The sequence below is a fragment of the Bidens hawaiensis genome, unplaced genomic scaffold (genome assembly GCF_021521415.1).
Source record: "Bidens hawaiensis isolate Kalapana, Puna unplaced genomic scaffold, B.hawaiensis_p1.1 tig00016123_1, whole genome shotgun sequence".
NCBI lineage: Eukaryota > Viridiplantae > Streptophyta > Magnoliopsida > Asterales > Asteraceae > Bidens > Bidens hawaiensis.
The window spans coordinates 122,760-140,519 of NW_027492467.1; the positions used below are offsets into that span (position 1 = coordinate 122,760).

The window sequence follows — 17,760 nt, forward strand, 5'->3', positions numbered from 1 at the left end:
GATTTTTTATCCAATTCATTGCCAAGTGGATCAATCTTACTAGCTGACTTATCATATAAAATAAGCGTGTTACATATATAACATAACAGGAGGCTTGCCTGTGTTAAAACTTAGAAGCCACAATAGTCTTTGTAACAGTTTTCTTATAACTCTATAATTAACAACCTCTAGCTTTTCACACTCCAACAATTGAGATTTTTTATCCAATTCATTGCCAAGTGGATCAATCTTACTAGCTGACTTATCATATAAAATAAGCGTGTTACATATATAACATAACAGGAGGCTTGCCTGTGTTAAAACTTAGAAGCCACAATAGTCTTTGTAACAGTTTTCTTATAACTCTATAATTAACAACCTCTAGCTTTTCACACTCCAACAATTGAGATTTTTTATCCAATTCATTGCCAAGTGGATCAATCTTACTAGCTGACTTATCATATAAAATAAGCGTGTTACATATATAACATAACAGGAGTCTTGCCTGTGTTAAAACTTAGAAGCCACAATAGTCTTTGTAACAGTTTTCTTATAACTCTACTATTGATTTCTTCTTCCGTTCATTCTAGAGCTTGATTCTAGATAACATAAAGTGTAGATATACTGAATCAAATACAACATAGACAGCAATTTTGAATCACCAACAGGCAACAAAAGAGCTTCAGACAATAATGAACATGAATCAACTAGTCGAAAAAGATTCACGCAAACTGTATTCGAAATATAAAAATTTAATCCTATTCTGTATAATTTTCAAAAAGAAATGTTCACTTGTTATAACCATATAAACAAACACATAGCATTCCAGTTACAAGAACTTTCGAACACATAGCATTCCAGTTACAAGAACTTTCGAACCTCCTCCGTGCACATAAATTTTGTGAGTGGGTACGTACGTTAATAAAAATGTCTTTTTATTCTTCATTCATGTTTATGAGAAGAAAACTATCAATAATCATGTAGATAATATAAGCGACTAGTCAACAAACTCTTGCAATAATCTACAATACTAGCACCCACCCCCAAACCATATCCCTTTTAATCTAAACCCTCCTCGTCTTCGATGACCGACGGTCGTCGCCACTATCTGACTTCCTTCTCACACCTGCATGTGACCCAGATGAACCGCCATGGTTCCTTAATCCTTCACTCGATGGCAGTGCCCAACCACCCCTTCTTGACTCGCCTAACCCTAAAACATATATCACTTGGTTACCTATATTAGATCAATACATAATAACAGTAAGGGAAAATGACCAAACTGTGCAGTTGGCATGTCAAAGTTAGCATTTTGTCAACTGAAATATGGTATCCTCTAAATGTCCATCCCAAATCCAGGTTGTTCTACTGATTTTTAAAAAGATCAAGACGGTTCGACTGTTTTTTTGAAAAAATCCAGGCGGTTCGACTGTTGTTTTTGTAAAACTAGGCAATTCGACTGGTATTTTGAAAAAATATATATTTTTTTTAAATCTAGGTGGTTCAACTGATTTTTCAAAAAATCCACGCGACTCGACTAGATATCGACATGTGGCGTGACCCGGTTGGTTGAAAATCCAATCGGGTAATGATTATTATCTAGGCTGATGAACTGGATTTGAGATGGGCATTTAGGAAAGACTAGATTTTAATAGACAAAATGATAACTTTGACCAGTCAAATGGACATTCTGGTCATTTTCCCTAACAATAACGGCAACTTATACCTTCATGAGTATTAGACCCACTGGTCCATCCAGGTAGATGTTTCCTAGCTTTCCCTTTCCAAACATCTTCAAAACCACCAAGTTCATCTAACACAAAAGCTCATCAATACGCGTTGTTTCATATACGAATGCATTGTAGTTATAATTGTAATCATATAATACACAAAATACCTTCATTAATGTTGTGCGACACTTGCATTGTATCCACCTGACCATCTGACTTCAAATTCCTTGTAAATGTATGTCCCTTTTCATGGATTCCCCTTGAAACTCTATGAGCCGCCTGACCTGTAACCGAATCCGCTTCTTTGTATTCTTCAAATCTTAACTGAAACCCAAAATAACACGTCATTAGAGGCACAAACAATATCATTTATAAAAAAAAAAAGGAGTATGTATATTTACTTACTCCATCACTGCCAGTCCTTTTGGTCATAGAGTTCGTATAATATGCTCCATTTGAACCACCATATGTAACCGTAGAGCTTTGAAAAGTGAAGCTGTTAGCTTGCGAGTTTGGGCGCGTATTATTATTCATAATATTCAACTCATGCCCATTATGCGCTATCATGAATAAAGACGGTTTAAAACACACGAAAGATATTTGGAAAGACATTAAGTAAATAACAAAAAACACAGTTTACCTTCAAAGTCATCATCAGGATGAACAATGTAAGGCTGTGTTTCAGATCTAACATGCTTATTAGAACTCAGGTTCTTATTTTCATCATCAGGTTCATCTTTTTCATCATCAGAGTTAATTTCTTCAATAATTGGTCCACGTGAAGTGTTTGGCAGCGAGGGTCTGGTTTGATGGATTCTAGGTGGTTGGCCAACCATGAACGGGTTTGCTGTTTGACCAAAGATGCTTGATCCAAATGGATTGAAGTCCATGAAAGGAGAACTACCTAACGGGCCAGATGAGAATATTCCACCAAATGGGCGGGTGAAGAACGGGTCATCAAACGGGTCCCGTCCTCCAAAAAGATCAGGCATGCCAAAACTAGAAAACGGGTCACCAAAACCGAAGAAAGGATTGCCTCTTCCCCTTCCACCTTGCATCTTGTTCTTCAAATTATCTCACTGGTAAAACACAACAAGAAAATACAATAAAATTTAAAGATTGTGGACCAAATACAGACACGATCAATCCAGTTAGAAATGTATCTGATGCAAATATTTAAGGGAACACTGCATTATTATTACGAATCCAGAATCTTGAAAGAAAGAATGTGCAATCAATGGCATCTTATTACATCTTTGTATAACATGTAAAAAAAATCTTAATCTTCTAACAATAGCAATATGTCCTCACAAACCTATGAAACATTAAGATCAAAAATCAATTGTAAATGCATAATATTTAAATCATCCGGCAAATGCACTTTCAGCTTAAACACATATAGAATTACAAACATATGTTGCAACTCGAAGCACAAAAAAAAAAGGTAAAAATGTGTTTTCTTTCTCCACTAAATTTTCGCTGTTTAAACTAGTTACACATTCAAGATTTTCCAACTAAACAATCAAGGACCAAAACTGAAATTGTAGTCTAACTATATAACCATATGCATTCACCTTATATCAAATTGCCATCACTACCTAACATGAGCCATACTTATCAAAGGCGCACTCAAAGTGAGGGCCTAAGAAAAAAAAAGCTCACTTAATAGAAAATTATTATGTATTAAAAAATAACACCATTTTTTATATAAAATACACAAAAACTATTGTACAACATTTAATATCATCTAACTAGTACCAAAGGTTCTAAATAAGTCAAGATTCAAATGTAATTCCAAAACTTGAATAACAAAATGTTCAAAAGTTGAAATACCAAAACTTTCAAAAAGTAACGCATAGTAAAGGTTCAAATTATTAAAGATTAAGCATGATGATCAACTTTGTTAGACCAATAAGATCTCCAATTTAGCAAATTGAACCACTTACCCAATTTCAAATAATGAAACCTAAACCTCTAAATTGATCAGCATAATCACATCATAAATTTACACACCCAAAAGCGTATAAACCTCTCGTCCATCAAATCCGAAACCCATGATTTACAAACAAAATCCTTGTAAATTGAAAACTGAAACCCTAAATATATATACCATACCTGTGACGAAGATCAGACAATTTTGAATGTCGGAAAACAGAATTTAAGGATTCGGGGAAACAAGATAGATGAGTAGTAAACTAATAATATGAAAATGAGCTGCCACAGAGGAGAGGAGGTTTCTAGAATTCTATTACGGTATACCTAAATTTTTGCTTTAATGCTTCCTTGCTTGCTGCATTATTAATTATTTATATTTATATTAATTGTTTTCGAATTATTTATTTTCTGGATTATTTGAAAAAATCCTCAATATTTTGATTTGGATTACTTGGAAAACAATATATTATTAACACACTAATTTTAATAATATATTTGGTAATAGGATTGTGTTTAATAGCTAGATACGTACTTTTCGAGACTTTAATCACACATTTGGGCATATAATTATGTTTCATAGAGATGCGGATTTGTTGGGACACTTAATAAAGTGAAGAAACGCTAGGTGACCCCGAGTAGATTATGGATAATCTGGGGGTTAAGTAATGTTTCCCACGAGGGTTAGGTCCGGCAAAGAAGGATGTTCTTCAGATGACTTGCAAAACAGACACCGTGAGCTCGTCACTGAGAAGGGGGGCGGTTCCTCCTTGTGACCACCCTCCGGCGTGAGAATCAGACTAGATTGCTCTGAATATAAGTGTATATTGAGAGAAATAACTAGTGAAGGTAAGACACAAGATAATCATACCGTTCCAAGGTGTTGGAGTATTTATAGCCGAAGGTAGGTTTCCAAGCAGGTACAGCCAGCTGTACAATATTCCTGTTCTACCAACTATGGGCTACGCACGTGCCATGCTGGTTGGTTGGTAGGCAGCGGCTGATAGTGACAAGGCCGGCTGTGTACTGTTCCCTTTCCACCAACTGCAGGCCATGTGCGTGCCACGACAAGGGTTGGTGAGTAGGCAGCGGCTAATAGTGACAAACAGTACTAGAGCATGCTCCTCCTCGTACTGTTGTAGTTGAGCTGTCACCCTGTGATTGGTTCATGGGCTGCTTTGGTCAGATCTTGTCTATTTTGTCCATACCTTGGCAGGTATAGTACAAAAGATCTTCCAGAAGCATACGGACTGGCTCATTTGGGCGGGAGTATTCCCGCCTTGCTCATTCCTTCAGGTGACACTGAATTATTGAGTTAGTGCCTTGTGCGTGTAGCCTTGCTATTAGTGCGGGTAGCCTTCCCTGATGGCTTGTATCCGCAGCTGCGGGGACAGGCGGGGTACTTCACCATTGGGAGGCTTTCCCTACGGGAACAGCTGGCGTACTGCGCGTAAGGTCTTCATCTCTGAGCATGGTGGGTCCTGCGGAACTAGTTGGTCCTTGCGCAGACGTCCCTCTTCAAGGTGAGTCTTGCGGATCCAACTGGGCTCTGCTGGGACGTACCTCTTCAAGTCCCCCCAGTCCAATGTTCTTCTCATGAATTGTTAATAAGTGAGGTGAACTTTGGACTTAAGCAAGGGGTTTTGAAAAGGATTTAGTTTTAAGGTTGTCCGTGGGGATTCTTCCAGCGGTTTCCCTAATGTCACGTGCAGAAATTCCCGACTTTTCTGCTTGATCTTTGGGTATGATGCGGGTAGGTGTGTAACCTCCTCGCAAGTCAGGAGCGTTGAGTTTCACTTGTGTAGATTCTCCACGAGGTTTTGGTAGTTTTAAACATAGTGATCAATTATGTTAAAGAACCAATTCCATCTTGGAGCTTCAAACAATCTAGTTCTCAACGTTCCCGCTATGCGGGGATGTTATTTCCCTTTTCGCAAGCATGGCCCAGAAGATCCTTCTTGGTTTCAATTCCCTGCGAGTGCTAAGTATGTGAAGGGTTTCGCCTTGACACTGTTCCCGCACTCGTCTTATAGTTATCTTACTTCCAAGGTATTCTTGGCGTCCATTCCCTGCGGGTGCTAAGTATGTGAAGGGTTTTGCCTTGACACTGTACTCGCACCTGTCTTATAGTTACTTGGTTGCCAAGGTAAGGGGTATAGTCCCGCTTACTTTTGAATCTTTTTGAATCTTTTTGAAATTCGTAGAGTTGGTGAAAGGATAAGAACAGTCCAAACTGTTGAAACGTCGTCCGACGGTTTCTTTTGACAGTGTCAGGACGTGCAGGAAGTTATGGCGACGTGACAGTATATGGTCATTCCAGACGCTTTTTCAGGCGCGTGGGCGCGATTTTTCGGGCGCGTGGGTGCGGATTTTACGGCGCGCGTCCCGTCAACAGCTGTTGCCAGCTTGTTTTTTCCACGTGTCATAGTTTCATTGCACCAGCTCTTTTCTCTCTCCTCCGCATTAAATTCATCGCATTCATTGCGATGAGTATATAAAAGGGGAGAGGGTTCACGGTAATCCACACTTTCACTTCTTTCTTCATCTTCTATGCGATTTCCGGTGAATACTCTAACTTTCTGTCGAGCATTCTCCTGAAATCGTTCTTTACCTCCAAAACATGTCGTCTACTCATGATCCAGAAGCTACCGTCGAGGAGTCTGACTTGTATGTCGAGAACCCGACGTCTACGTCCGATAAGGACGATAAGAGCACTGCTGGCGAATGCCAGTGTGCTCTTTCCATCGAGCTTTACCGGTACATCGTCCGGAAGTTCATGCTCGAGCCGTTCGAGCCTGAGTTTCCGGAGCCACACCAGACGGTGTACGATGCCCCCAAGAGCAAAATAGGGGTATATGCCGCCTTCTTCGTCTATGGGAATCTTAGGTTCCCGTTGACGAAGTTTGTATACCGTGTTCTGGATAGACACGGTGTGCACCTGACGGAGGTACACCCAATGGCGATCGCCAAGATCCGCCATTTTGAGTGGGTGTGCCTCATTCTTGGCGTGGATCCCCACGTCGACCGCCTGATGACCTTCTACTCCTGGAGGTGCATCCAAGGCTGGTACACCCTGGTCACCCGGATCAAGGGTTTGAAGATCTGCGCTACCGAGCGCAGTCTTCAGTCTTGGAAGCTGGAGTTCTTTTACATCTCTGCCCGTGTCGTCCCTATAGCGATGACATTTAAGAACGGGAGAGCTCTCCCCAGCCTTCACGCCTCCAACTACCAGGAGGCGGAATGGTTCTCCAAGATTTCCCGGATCCAGACTCTGGTTTACCGCTTTCCGGAGTCCGGGATGGTGATGCTCGGTATGAGCAGGGTTTGGAAGGATGCTGGGGCGGATGCGCCACAGATTCCCATCGTACTTGAATACGGTTTGAACTTTATCCCTTACGGTATGCTCCGTCTTCTTTGTTGATTTAAGGTTTTTTCTAACTATTTTTCTTTTTATTTCAGAGGGAAATGACTTGCAGTCCCTCCTGCATCCGCAGGAAGCTGACGGTCCCGCTCGGTTGGGTACTCGTGCTCTTGACGAGAACGAGTTGCCCATCCTTGCGCAGACTGCGGATCGGTTTGTGGAGGCCTACCCGCCAGGCCACGAAATACTGAGCGCCACGCGGCCAGGTAAAAGACTATTTAGCCCTCGCCCTCTGAATGCTGAAACCTTTGCTGGAATTCCTCTAATCTTGTCATCGTCTGATGAGGAATCCGCAGATGGTCCTTTTCTTGCGCGGAAGAAGAAGGCTGCTGGCGGGAAGGGCAAGGCGAAGGTAGCCTCCACTGCCGACCTGGTGAACCGGTCTGAGTCGGAGACCGAGAGTGAAGAGGCGGCGGGGAACCCGGGTGGTGTTAAGACCACTGCTCTGGAGGTTGAAACGGCTGTCACCTTCGAGCAGCCCAGGACAACGACGGTGACCGGTACGAAGAGGCTGGCTCCATCGGGTTCGTCCCCGCCCGTTCGCACCTTCAAGCTCAAAAGGACCCGTAAGTATACTTCCTTTATCTTAACTGCATAACTTTCCGCCATTATACTTATATATCCTCTTTGTGCAGGCGTGGATGCTACCGCATTCCAGGGTGGAGCGGGGAGGAGCACCTCCGGACCCATGATGGTAGGTTTGGTCAACCTACCTGAGGCGATGACCCAGGCGACTGCGCCTGCTTCAGTTGGTTCAGTTGCTCACCCGGTTGAGCCAACTGTTCCAACTGTGACGACGTCTCCGCCGGCTGTCAGTGCCATATTCACTGATTCCTTCACTGAGCCGGCGGTGAGTGTTTCTGTGGATTCTTCCACAGCCGCGGCCGCGGTTGTGAGTTCACCTCTGGTGAGTTCACCTCCGTTGGTTTCTACCACGGCGGCCTCCGCTATGCCTCCTCCGGCGCCGGCGACTACGGCCGGTCCTTCAGGTATGTCCGGGGTTGGGGCGTCAAGCCAATCTCTGCCTCCTTCCCATCTGCCTGACCTCTTGGATGGATATCCGTTAGGTTCGGGTGATGGGTTTGGCGGCTACAGGCCTGTCGTCGACCCTACAGGTGCGTAGGGTTATTTTGGCCTTTTATTATTTTATTTTATATTTTTTTTTATCATCTTTTCCTAACTGCTTTTTTCTTTTGCAGTGTCGGATTCCAATGAAGTGTATGTTCCACGATGGAACATCCGCCGAGGAACAACCCTTCGGACGCCTGTGGAATGCGTCGAGTGGGCGCGCCACGCCGCCCCAAGTGGGGCGCTGGGGGAAGCAATGTCAAGCTACCAGGAGGGTAGGTTGACAAATGAGCTCCGCATTCTCGTAGCCCGGATGCAGCCGCGAGTCGAGCTGCTTTGTATTGAAAACGACAAGTTAAAGGCAGCTCGTATCCAAGAAGTAGCTCAGGCGCGGGCTGTCCGGGAGGAGAACAGGAGGCTCTCCGCCGTTGCTGCGGAGAAGGAGAATGCCTTCAAGGCCCTTGAGGTTGACGTTCAGGCTCGTCTCGAGGCCCGTTCCAAGGCCGCCCAAGCTGTTAATGAACAGCTTCGGTTGGCTAAGGAAACTGCACGGAACGCAACCGAGAGGGCCACCAAGGCTGAAGCTGCTGCTGAGCCTCTACGCATCGAGAATGAGGAACTTAAAGCCAAATTAGAGAGGCTCCAGCAGGCTCATGATGCCTTGGCCATGGAAGATGCCAAGAAGCTCCAAGAGATCTTGGACCAGAGGGGGGTGCTTGACCACACTGAGCGTAAGCTAAAGGGCGTCGAAGAGGCTGCAGCCAAAGATGTGTTGCTTGCCAACCTTACAAAGAACGAAGCCGAACGCGCCCGTAATGAAGCTCATGCTGCCCTCCAGGAGGCTCTGGTTACCAAGGAATGGCTTCTCCGAGAAGCGTTGTCTCAGGTATGCGTAGTTTCACAATTTCTTTACGCTTTTCCTTAGAAGAGTTTTTGATATACTTCTGTTTTTTAGGTTGTGCATCGGGTGTTCACGAACACATCATATGACGATGCGATGAACGCAGCCCTCAACGCTTCTCATGAAGATGGGGAAAAGGCTGGCTTCTTGCTTGGTCTAGGGTTTGTTGAACAAGGCATTCTGCCTTCCAACTTCCCTCTTTACAATGTGGATACTGAAGCTGCGTATGACCAAGCAGTGAATCAGTATGCCGCCTTCCCGCATCCGGTGGTGGAGAAGGTAAACGAGATTGCTGCTGCTGATGATAGGCTAGCTATCCTCAAAGCTTTCCTTGAACCGCCACACTCTACTGATGGTGCGGGTACAAGTGGGAGTGGTCCTGAAGCTTGATACTTTAGATCCCTTTCCACCATTAGAGTAGATTTTTATGTTTGTATTCTAATCTTGTATGCGGGTATGTACCCAGCAATTCTTGTAATGTTTGAATGTTGATGGAATAAAGATTATTTGTTAATGCCTTGCCTTGTTTATTTCGCGCATATTTTGTTTTAACTTAGCAATTTCTTGAGTACTTAGATAAGTTAACTTTTCAACGTGGCAGATAATAAGTTAAAGTTTTGCTTTCTCTTTCGTGATTGTGCGGATAAGACCGTCACTTTCACTTAGTAGGATGGCTAAACTTTACCTATATCTGACCTGCGTGGAAGTTTTCCTCATCTTTTCCTTTGAAATTTTCTAAGTGTTTTGAATAAGTTAACCTTTCGACGCGCGGTTGCCAATAGGTTAATGTTCAGTTTCCTCTATCATGATTGTGCGGGTAGAACCATCACTTTCATTTATTAGGATGACCAAACTTCACCTATAGCTGACCTGCGTGAAGGTTTTCCTTAGAAATTTTTACCGTTTTATGTGTTTATGCGGGTTTTGTCGCCTTCCACACGCAACGACTTACTTCTTCCCATATTTATGCGGTGAATACCGGCATATCAGTGTGGGAAGTTCATAAGTATAAAGGTAAGGCTATCAACACAATGTGAAAGGAGAATCATTTCCATTAGAAGTGGCTCTAGGCCTTTTCTTTACAAGTTTGGAATTGATCTACATGTAACATTTGCGTAATTGAGCTCCGTTCCATGTTCTTGGGATAGGAGTGCCATCGAGCCTTTCGAGCCGGTATGCGCCTTTTCCCAAAACTTCTTTGATAATGTACGGTCCTTCCCAGACCGGTGCCAGTTTTCCTGGGCGCTCTTGGTTTGAAGCCTCGTTGTTACGCAATATGTAGTCTCCTACATTGAAGTTGCAGAGTTTTACCCGCATGTTGTAGTACTTTTGCATTTGTCGCTTGTAGTTTTCTTCACGCGCTGCGGCTAAGTCTCTGCGTTCCTCGGTTAGCATAAGGTCTAACCGTCTTTCCGCATCATTGTCTTCTGGCTGAATCAAGACCCTTGGTGAGGGCAAACCAATTTCGACTGGGACCATGGCTTCAGTGCCATAAGTGAGGCTGAACGGGGTTTCTCCCGTACTGGCCTTTTTCAGCGTTCTGTTTGCCCAAAGGACGTATGGAACTTCGTCTACCCAGCCGGATCTGTGTTCCAGGAGTCTTTTCTTTATGCCTTCGACGATGCTTTTATTTGCTCTTTCCACCTCACCGTTACCTTGCGGGTGTGCCACTGAGGTAAAGGTGTGGGTGATTTGAAGTTCTTCCAGCCATTTTTGTTGCTTCTTGTCAGCAAAGTTGGTGCCGTTATCACTCACCAAAGTCTGTGGAAGTCCAAAACGACAAATAATAAATTCCCAAATAAATTTTTTAATATGTTTTGCGGTTGTTTGGGCTAAGGGTTATGCTTCTATCCACTTGGTGAAGTAGTCGATGGCTACCACTAGGAACTGAACGTTTCCTGCTGCTGTAGGAAATGGGCCTGTCACATCGATGGCCCACTTCTGAAATGGCCATGAAGAGGTGACTGGAACAAGTTCATTCTTCGGGCGATGCGTGTTGGGTGCGTAGAGCTGCAAGACCTACACTTTCTGATGTATGCCAGCGCATCCGTATGCATCCCCGGCCAAAAGTATCCCGCGTTGTTTAGCTTAGCTACAACAGCGCGTGGACCTGCGTGTACTCCACAGATGCCTTCGTGTACTTCCCTTAGGAGGTAGTCAGCATCTTGGTTGTCCACGCATCTTAAGAGTGGGCCAAGAAAGTTACGTCTGTAAAAGATGTCATTGATGAGTTGATAGTTTAATGCTTTACAACGTATTTTTCTTGCCTGTGTTTTTGACTCTGGTAGTATACCCGCTGCAAGGTAATTTATTATCGGTGTCATCCACGTTTCTGTGCCGGTTTGGATGACACAAATTTCCTTGTGCGGGACTGATGGTGCTTCAAGGAGTTCAATGCGGATGTCCTTTCCCAAATGGGTGAAGGCTAATGATGCAAGCTTGCTTAACGCATCCGCAGATTTGTTTTCGCTACGCTTGACATGTATGACTTTACAATCATTAAAATCGCGCATAAGGGTTTTTGCTTGTGCGAGGTACAGGGCCATTGTGTCGTTCACGGCCGTGTACGTTCCGTTTATTTGGTTGGCTACTAACATGGAATCCACGTGGGCTTCCAAGTTTTTCACTCCCATTTTACGCGCAATTCTCAGCCCGACCAAGAATGCTTCATACTCGGCTTCGTTATTCGTACTTGGAAAATCCAGTCGAATAGCGTAAGTGTATTCTTGGCCTGCTGGGTTGGTTAGTTTCAACCCTGCACCTGAACCCTCGTTGCTGGCTGCTCCATCAGTGTAGAGTCGCCAGACATCATTGATGTCCTGTGCTGGGGAGGGTTGAGCCTCCTCCTGGCACTCTTTCTCCCGCGAAGCGGGAACTTCTGCAATAAAGTCGGCCAGGACCTGGCCTTTTATGGCTGGTCGTGGCTTGTACTTTATCGCATATTCCCCCAACTCAATTGCCCATTTGGCTAGACGTCCCGATAACTCGGGTTTGCCTAGAACGTTTGCAAGTTTGAAGTTGGTGAGAATGGTGATTGGGTGACCTTGGAAATATCGTCTTAGCCTGCGTGAAGCTTGTAGAAGTGCTAAGACTAGTTTTTCCAGGGTGGAGTACCGGGTTTCTACGTCTGTTAGGACACGGCTAACATAGTAAATAGGCATCTGGATACCTTTTCGCTCTACTAGCAGGACTGCCCCGGTTGCTCTATCTGTGGCAGAAAGATATATGATTAATTCCTCCCCCGCTTCTGGTGCTGTGAGCGTTGGGAGTTCGATCAAGCGTGACCGAATTTCCTGAAAAGCTGCTTCCGCTTCTGGTGTCCAGCGGAAGTGCGTTTTCTTTAAACAGTTTCTCAATGTTGACGCGAATGGGAACGACCTATCCGCATGGTTTGACAAAAAGCGGTTAAGTGCGACTAGGCGTCCATTCAGTGTCTGGGCTTGCTTGATGGTAGTAGGTGATTCCATTTTGATAATGGCTTCGACCTTTTCAGGGTTCGCTCTGAAGCCATCTTTAGTAACAATGACTCCCAAGAACTTCCCTTCTTCCATCCCAAAGGAACACTTGCTCGGGTTGAGTTTCATGTTTATCTTTCTGAGCGTGTTGAAAGTTTCTTCGATGTCTTTCAACATCGCTTCTGGCTCAGGGCTTTTGATGACCAAATCATCCATGTAGACTTCCAAGTTTCTCCCAATTTGGGCATGAAACTCTTTGTCCATCAGGCGTTGGTATGGGGACCCTGCATTCTTAAGTCCGAATGGCATCATTTGATAACAAGATGTGCCATCGGGCGTCCGAAATGCGGTTTTGTCCTAATCATCTACAGCCATGTGGATTTGATGGTACCCCTTATATGTGTCAAGGAAGCATTTAAGGCGAAACGGTGCTAATGAATCCACTTTGAGGTCAATTTCCGGTAACGGGTAACAATCTTTGGGGCATGCTTTGTTTAAATCTTTGAAATCTATGCACATGCGCCATTGTTTGTTAGCATTCGGTACCATAACGGGATTTGCAACCCATGTTTGATATCTACTAACGCGTACAATGCCCGCGTCAAGGAGTTCCTTGACTTGGGTTCTACATGCGTTAGCCTGTTCCGCCCCCATTACTCTGCTCTTTTGTATGACTGGCGTAAAAGCCGGGTCACACTTGAGCTTATGCTCTGCTTTACTTCGAGGTACACCAGTCATGTCAGCTGGTGTCCACGCGAAGATGTCAGCGTTTCTCTGTAGTAAGCGTTTGAGTAAGGTGCGCGTAGGATCAGTGATTGTTGGGCCAATGGTAACAGCCTGGTCAGGGTATTTGCCATTGAGGGCCCATTTTTCTGGTTCGGTGATGGTTGGTTTAGCCATCTTTGGTTTGGGTTTAGATGAGATAGACGCGATGCATACCTGGGGGATTCCGGTGATCATCGCTACACCCTCAGCAGTTGGCCATCCCATCATGCCGTGGACTGAAGATACCACAGCGTTGAATCTTGCCATCCCGTCTCTCCCGAAGAGAATGTAGTATGTGTGGTGTGGCTTCCTCATCACGACGAAGTCCACGTCTTCTGTGTGGGAGTATTTCCCATCCGTGAGAATGACGGGGAAAGATAGGATACCCAGGGGGGTGTTTGTGCTGCCGTCGAACCCTTCCATTGAGGCGTAAACCGTTTCCAGGCGTTCTTTGTCTTCGTCGTCTAGCTTGTCGAAGAACTGCCTGTACATAACCGTTGACGAGGCGCCGTTGTCAGCAAGAGTGCGGGAAGTTATGTAATGCCCCAGCTGGCTTTTGATGACGATAGGGACTTCCTTGCTGGGTCCTCCTGGCACTCGCGGGAAACGCACCTCAGCTTCCTTCCATTCGCATGGTTCTGTCGTTCGTCTTTTTCTTCCTCTAATGTTGCCATGAACCATGTGGATGCTGATGTCAACGGGCTTTTGTCCGTTGCCTTTATACCGGTTATCATTCCTTCCTCCATTCTTGATTGACGCCACAAGGTGTGCAAGTCTTCCATCCTTGACGAATGTTTCAACAATATCCTTCAAGGATGTACACTCCTCTGTATTGTGACCCTTTGTCCCGTGGAAGTCACAGGATTTGCTCTGATCCGCATTAGGCCGCTGCCGGATCATTGGAGCTTTTGGCCATGGGAGTTTTTCGGTGGCAAATATCTCTGTGACGCTTTTGGTGAGTGGCGTCCACTGGTGTTTTCGGCTTGAAGGGTGCGTGTTATCCCTTCCGCCAACAAGAGGGCGAGAGCTAGATGAGGTGTCAAAGTTTACCCTTGACTGCCAAATACCTAGCTTCCTCTTTTTGTTCTGCCGGGCGATCCGAACATTGTTTTCTCTTGTCCTCTGCGTGTAGAGGTGTGTACTCTAGGGAAGATCCCTACCCAGTTGCTTCTCCGTCTCGGCAAAGCGCTTGGCCGCCGTCATGATGGCATCCCATGTGGATGGCATGCCGTCCTTACCCGTCAACGTGCGGATAAGCTCTGGGTATTCGGCGCCCTGGATGAAAGCGGCGCGAACAAGATCTTCACTTATGTTGCCCAGACTCAGCTTTTTGGAGTTGAAGCGAGTGATGAAGTCTAGTAAAGATTCATCTTCCTCTCTCACGCAGTTGAGGATCGTCCACTGCTCTTCAGTATATTTCCTTTGTTGACTGAAGTGTTGGCTGAACTTGTGTTGAAAGTCCGCCCATTCATATATGTGGTGGACCGGTAAACGATCAAACCACGCCCTGGCCGCTCCAACCAGCGTCATCTGGAACATATAACACCACGTGGGTTCCGTCCAGTTACTGACGGTTGCCCCCGCTATGAATCTGTTCAAGTGATCATCTGGGTCGGATAGACCATCATAAGTGCCGACGTTGGACATCTGTTTGGCACTTCTCGGAGCGATTGCTTCCGCAATGTCCCTTGCAAACTTGGATGTTCCCGCATTTGCAGCAGTTGGTCTAAAGGTTTTGGAGAAGTCGCGTGGGTTTCCCCCCGCGTTCCTTGGTTTGAAGGTTTCTCTGAAATTCCTTCTTGGTTGGAAGTCCGTTTCCTTACGCTTCCCTTTCGCCCTATGGCGAGGGTTCGCGTCGGTGTCGGATTCCTCCCGATCATCATCCGAGTATTCGCACTCAGTGTTCATGTTGAGCTGTTGTCGAGTGCTTCCGAATTCGTCAGCCTGCTGGAGTGAACGCAAGCGTTCATCCAACTCAGCTTGGAATTCCTTTTGACGTGCTTCTGCCCACGCTTTAACTTGATCGAGTGTTTGACGGGGGAGCCTCGTCTGTTTCTCCAACTGGGCATCTGTGAATCCCAGTGAAAGATTGTTTACTGCACTTGCCCCGGCTTGGGTAACCGGGGTAGTATTCGTAAAATTTGTGTGACCGCCGATGTTCCCCCCAGTAGCTGGGGTTGTGATTACCGGGGTTTCTTGGTCACTCACTGGCCTTGGGACCGGAGTAACGTTAACCATCTTTTCAGAGGTTTTGAAAAAACTGAATAAGTAGTTCTAGCTTTTATGCACGGATGGCGCCAATGAAGAAACACTAGGTGACCCCGAGTAGATTATGGATAATCTGGGGGTTAAGTAATGTTTCACACGAGGGTTAGGTCCGGCAAAGAAGGATGTTCTTCAGATGACCTGCAAAACAGACACCGTGAGCTCGTCACTGAGAAGGGGGGGGGGGGGTTCCTCCTTGTGACCACCCTCCGGCGTGAGAATCAGACTAGATTGCTCTGAATATAAGTGTATATTGAGAGAAATAGCTAGTGAAGGTAAGATACAAGATGATCATACCGTTCCAAGGTGTTGGAGTATTTATAGCCGAAGGTAGGTTTCCAAGCAGGTACAGCCAGCTGTACAATATTCCTGTTCTACCAACTATGGGCTACGCACGTGCCATGCTGGTTGGTGGGTAGGCAGCGGCTGATAGTGACAAGGCCGGCTTTGTACTGTTCCCTTTCCACCAACTGCAGGCCATGTGCGTGCCACGACAAGGGTTGGTGAGTAGGCAGCGGCTAATAGTGACAAACAGTACTAGAGCATGCTCCTCCTCGTACTGTTGTCGGTGAGCTGTCACCCTGTGATTGGTTCATGGGCTGCTTTGGTCAGATCTTGTCTATTTTGTCCATACCTTGGCAGGTATAGTACAAAAGATCTTCCAGAAGCATACGGACTGGCTCATTTGGGCGGGAGTATTCCCGCCTTGCTTATTCCTTTAGGTGACACTGAATTATTGAGTTAGTGCCTTGTGCGTGTAGCCTTGATATTAGTGCGGGTAGCCTTCCCTGATGGCTTGTATCCGCAGCTGCGGGGACAGGCGGGGTACTTCACCATTGGGAGGCTTTCCCTGCGGGAACAGCTGGCGTACTGCGCGTAAGGTCTTCATCTCTGAGCATGGTGGATCCTGCGGAACCAGTTGGTCCTTGCGCAGACGTCCCTCTTCAAGGTGAGTCTCACGGGTCCAACAGGGCTCTGCTGGGACGTACCTCTTCATAAAGTTTCACTGTATAAAAGTATGTTTAATAGATAGACATATACTTGTCGGGAGTTTAATAGCACATCTGTGTTTATGTTTCAAAGTCAGACACATGTATTTGTTGGGATGTTTGATGAAGTTTCGTTGAATAAAATCATGTTTCATAGAACCTACTTATTGGGAGTTTAATAGCACGTATGGGTATAAAATTATGTTTCATGTTTAGACACATACCATTCGGGACGTTTAAATGAAGTTTTATTGTATTAATTGAAGATGAATGTAATAACTAAAATACGGTATCATAGATCATGCATGATGTGGCGTTGTCAAACAACTCACTTTCACTCTTATCAATATTAAAGCTTTAAAGCTATCTTATAATGATCGTGGTTCCTTCCATTTTTGTTACCTTTTATTCAATAGTATTTAAACAATGCGTATGTATTGTATTTTTTTTATGGTTTTCGGTTTTAATCACCTTAACTTAATATTTGTCAACTTCCATTCTTGAAATTTTCTCTCCTTTTTTTTATCTCCTTATCAGATTTTCCTAATCCTTTATTCGTTGAACACAAATCCTAATGCATATACGGGTTTGAAAAATATATTGGTTGTTGATACTTAATTCCAAAAACAACTTAATCACATCAAGAATACGTTCAACTTCTAACAACTACTAGAAGGCAACTTTCAGTCTTCCGAAGTTGAAATATTATAATGAAAGCTTTGTAATTTAAGACATTAGACTATATATAACAATGTTCATCGTCAAGTATGTTGTATTCAAATTTCAAATGTGTTCTTATTGCATAACAACCTTATTGATGATGTAATTGTGATACGACGAGTCATTTTTTTAGATTTTTTAAGTTGTTTCCATGCTGCTATCTAAAAACCCAACATTATCCTAATTTATCTATCTTGTCATCAACATTTAAGATCACCACAAAAACACATCTATAACAACCGTACAGGCTAATACCACCTAAAGATAGTTTAGCTAGTTACAGGTGAATCAACAAATCATAAATCGATTATTGTGTGGATTCTTATTGATATTTTCATATCTAGGTTCTAATCATACAAAGACATGAAATCCAATAAACATTGTAGAAATTTTGAACCAATACAATTAGATATAAACAATATTAATGTAACATCCTAATTATAATAAATAACAAAAGTCGTGTTAAGTTGTCGTGTGTTAATAATTAATTGATATTAAATAAAGAAAATGTCATGGACTTGGATTAATTAAGGTG

The 17,760-nt window shown here is 44.3% G+C and overlaps 1 protein-coding gene across 1 annotated transcript; it reads right to left on the bottom strand.

Annotated features, from left to right (window-relative positions):
• Positions 1-840: 840 nt before the first annotated feature.
• Positions 841-3,887, bottom strand: LOC143550654 (uncharacterized). The gene is made up of 6 exons (XM_077041266.1): positions 3,825-3,887; positions 2,350-2,788; positions 2,115-2,269; positions 1,877-2,033; positions 1,706-1,792; positions 841-1,192 (listed from the first exon to the last, which is right to left on the bottom strand). The coding sequence occupies exons 2-6, from the start codon at positions 2,765-2,767 to the stop codon at positions 1,044-1,046; spliced, it is 966 nt and encodes a 321-aa protein (XP_076897381.1). The 5' UTR covers positions 2,768-2,788; positions 3,825-3,887; the 3' UTR covers positions 841-1,043.
• Between the last annotated feature and the right edge of the window lie 13,873 nt (positions 3,888-17,760).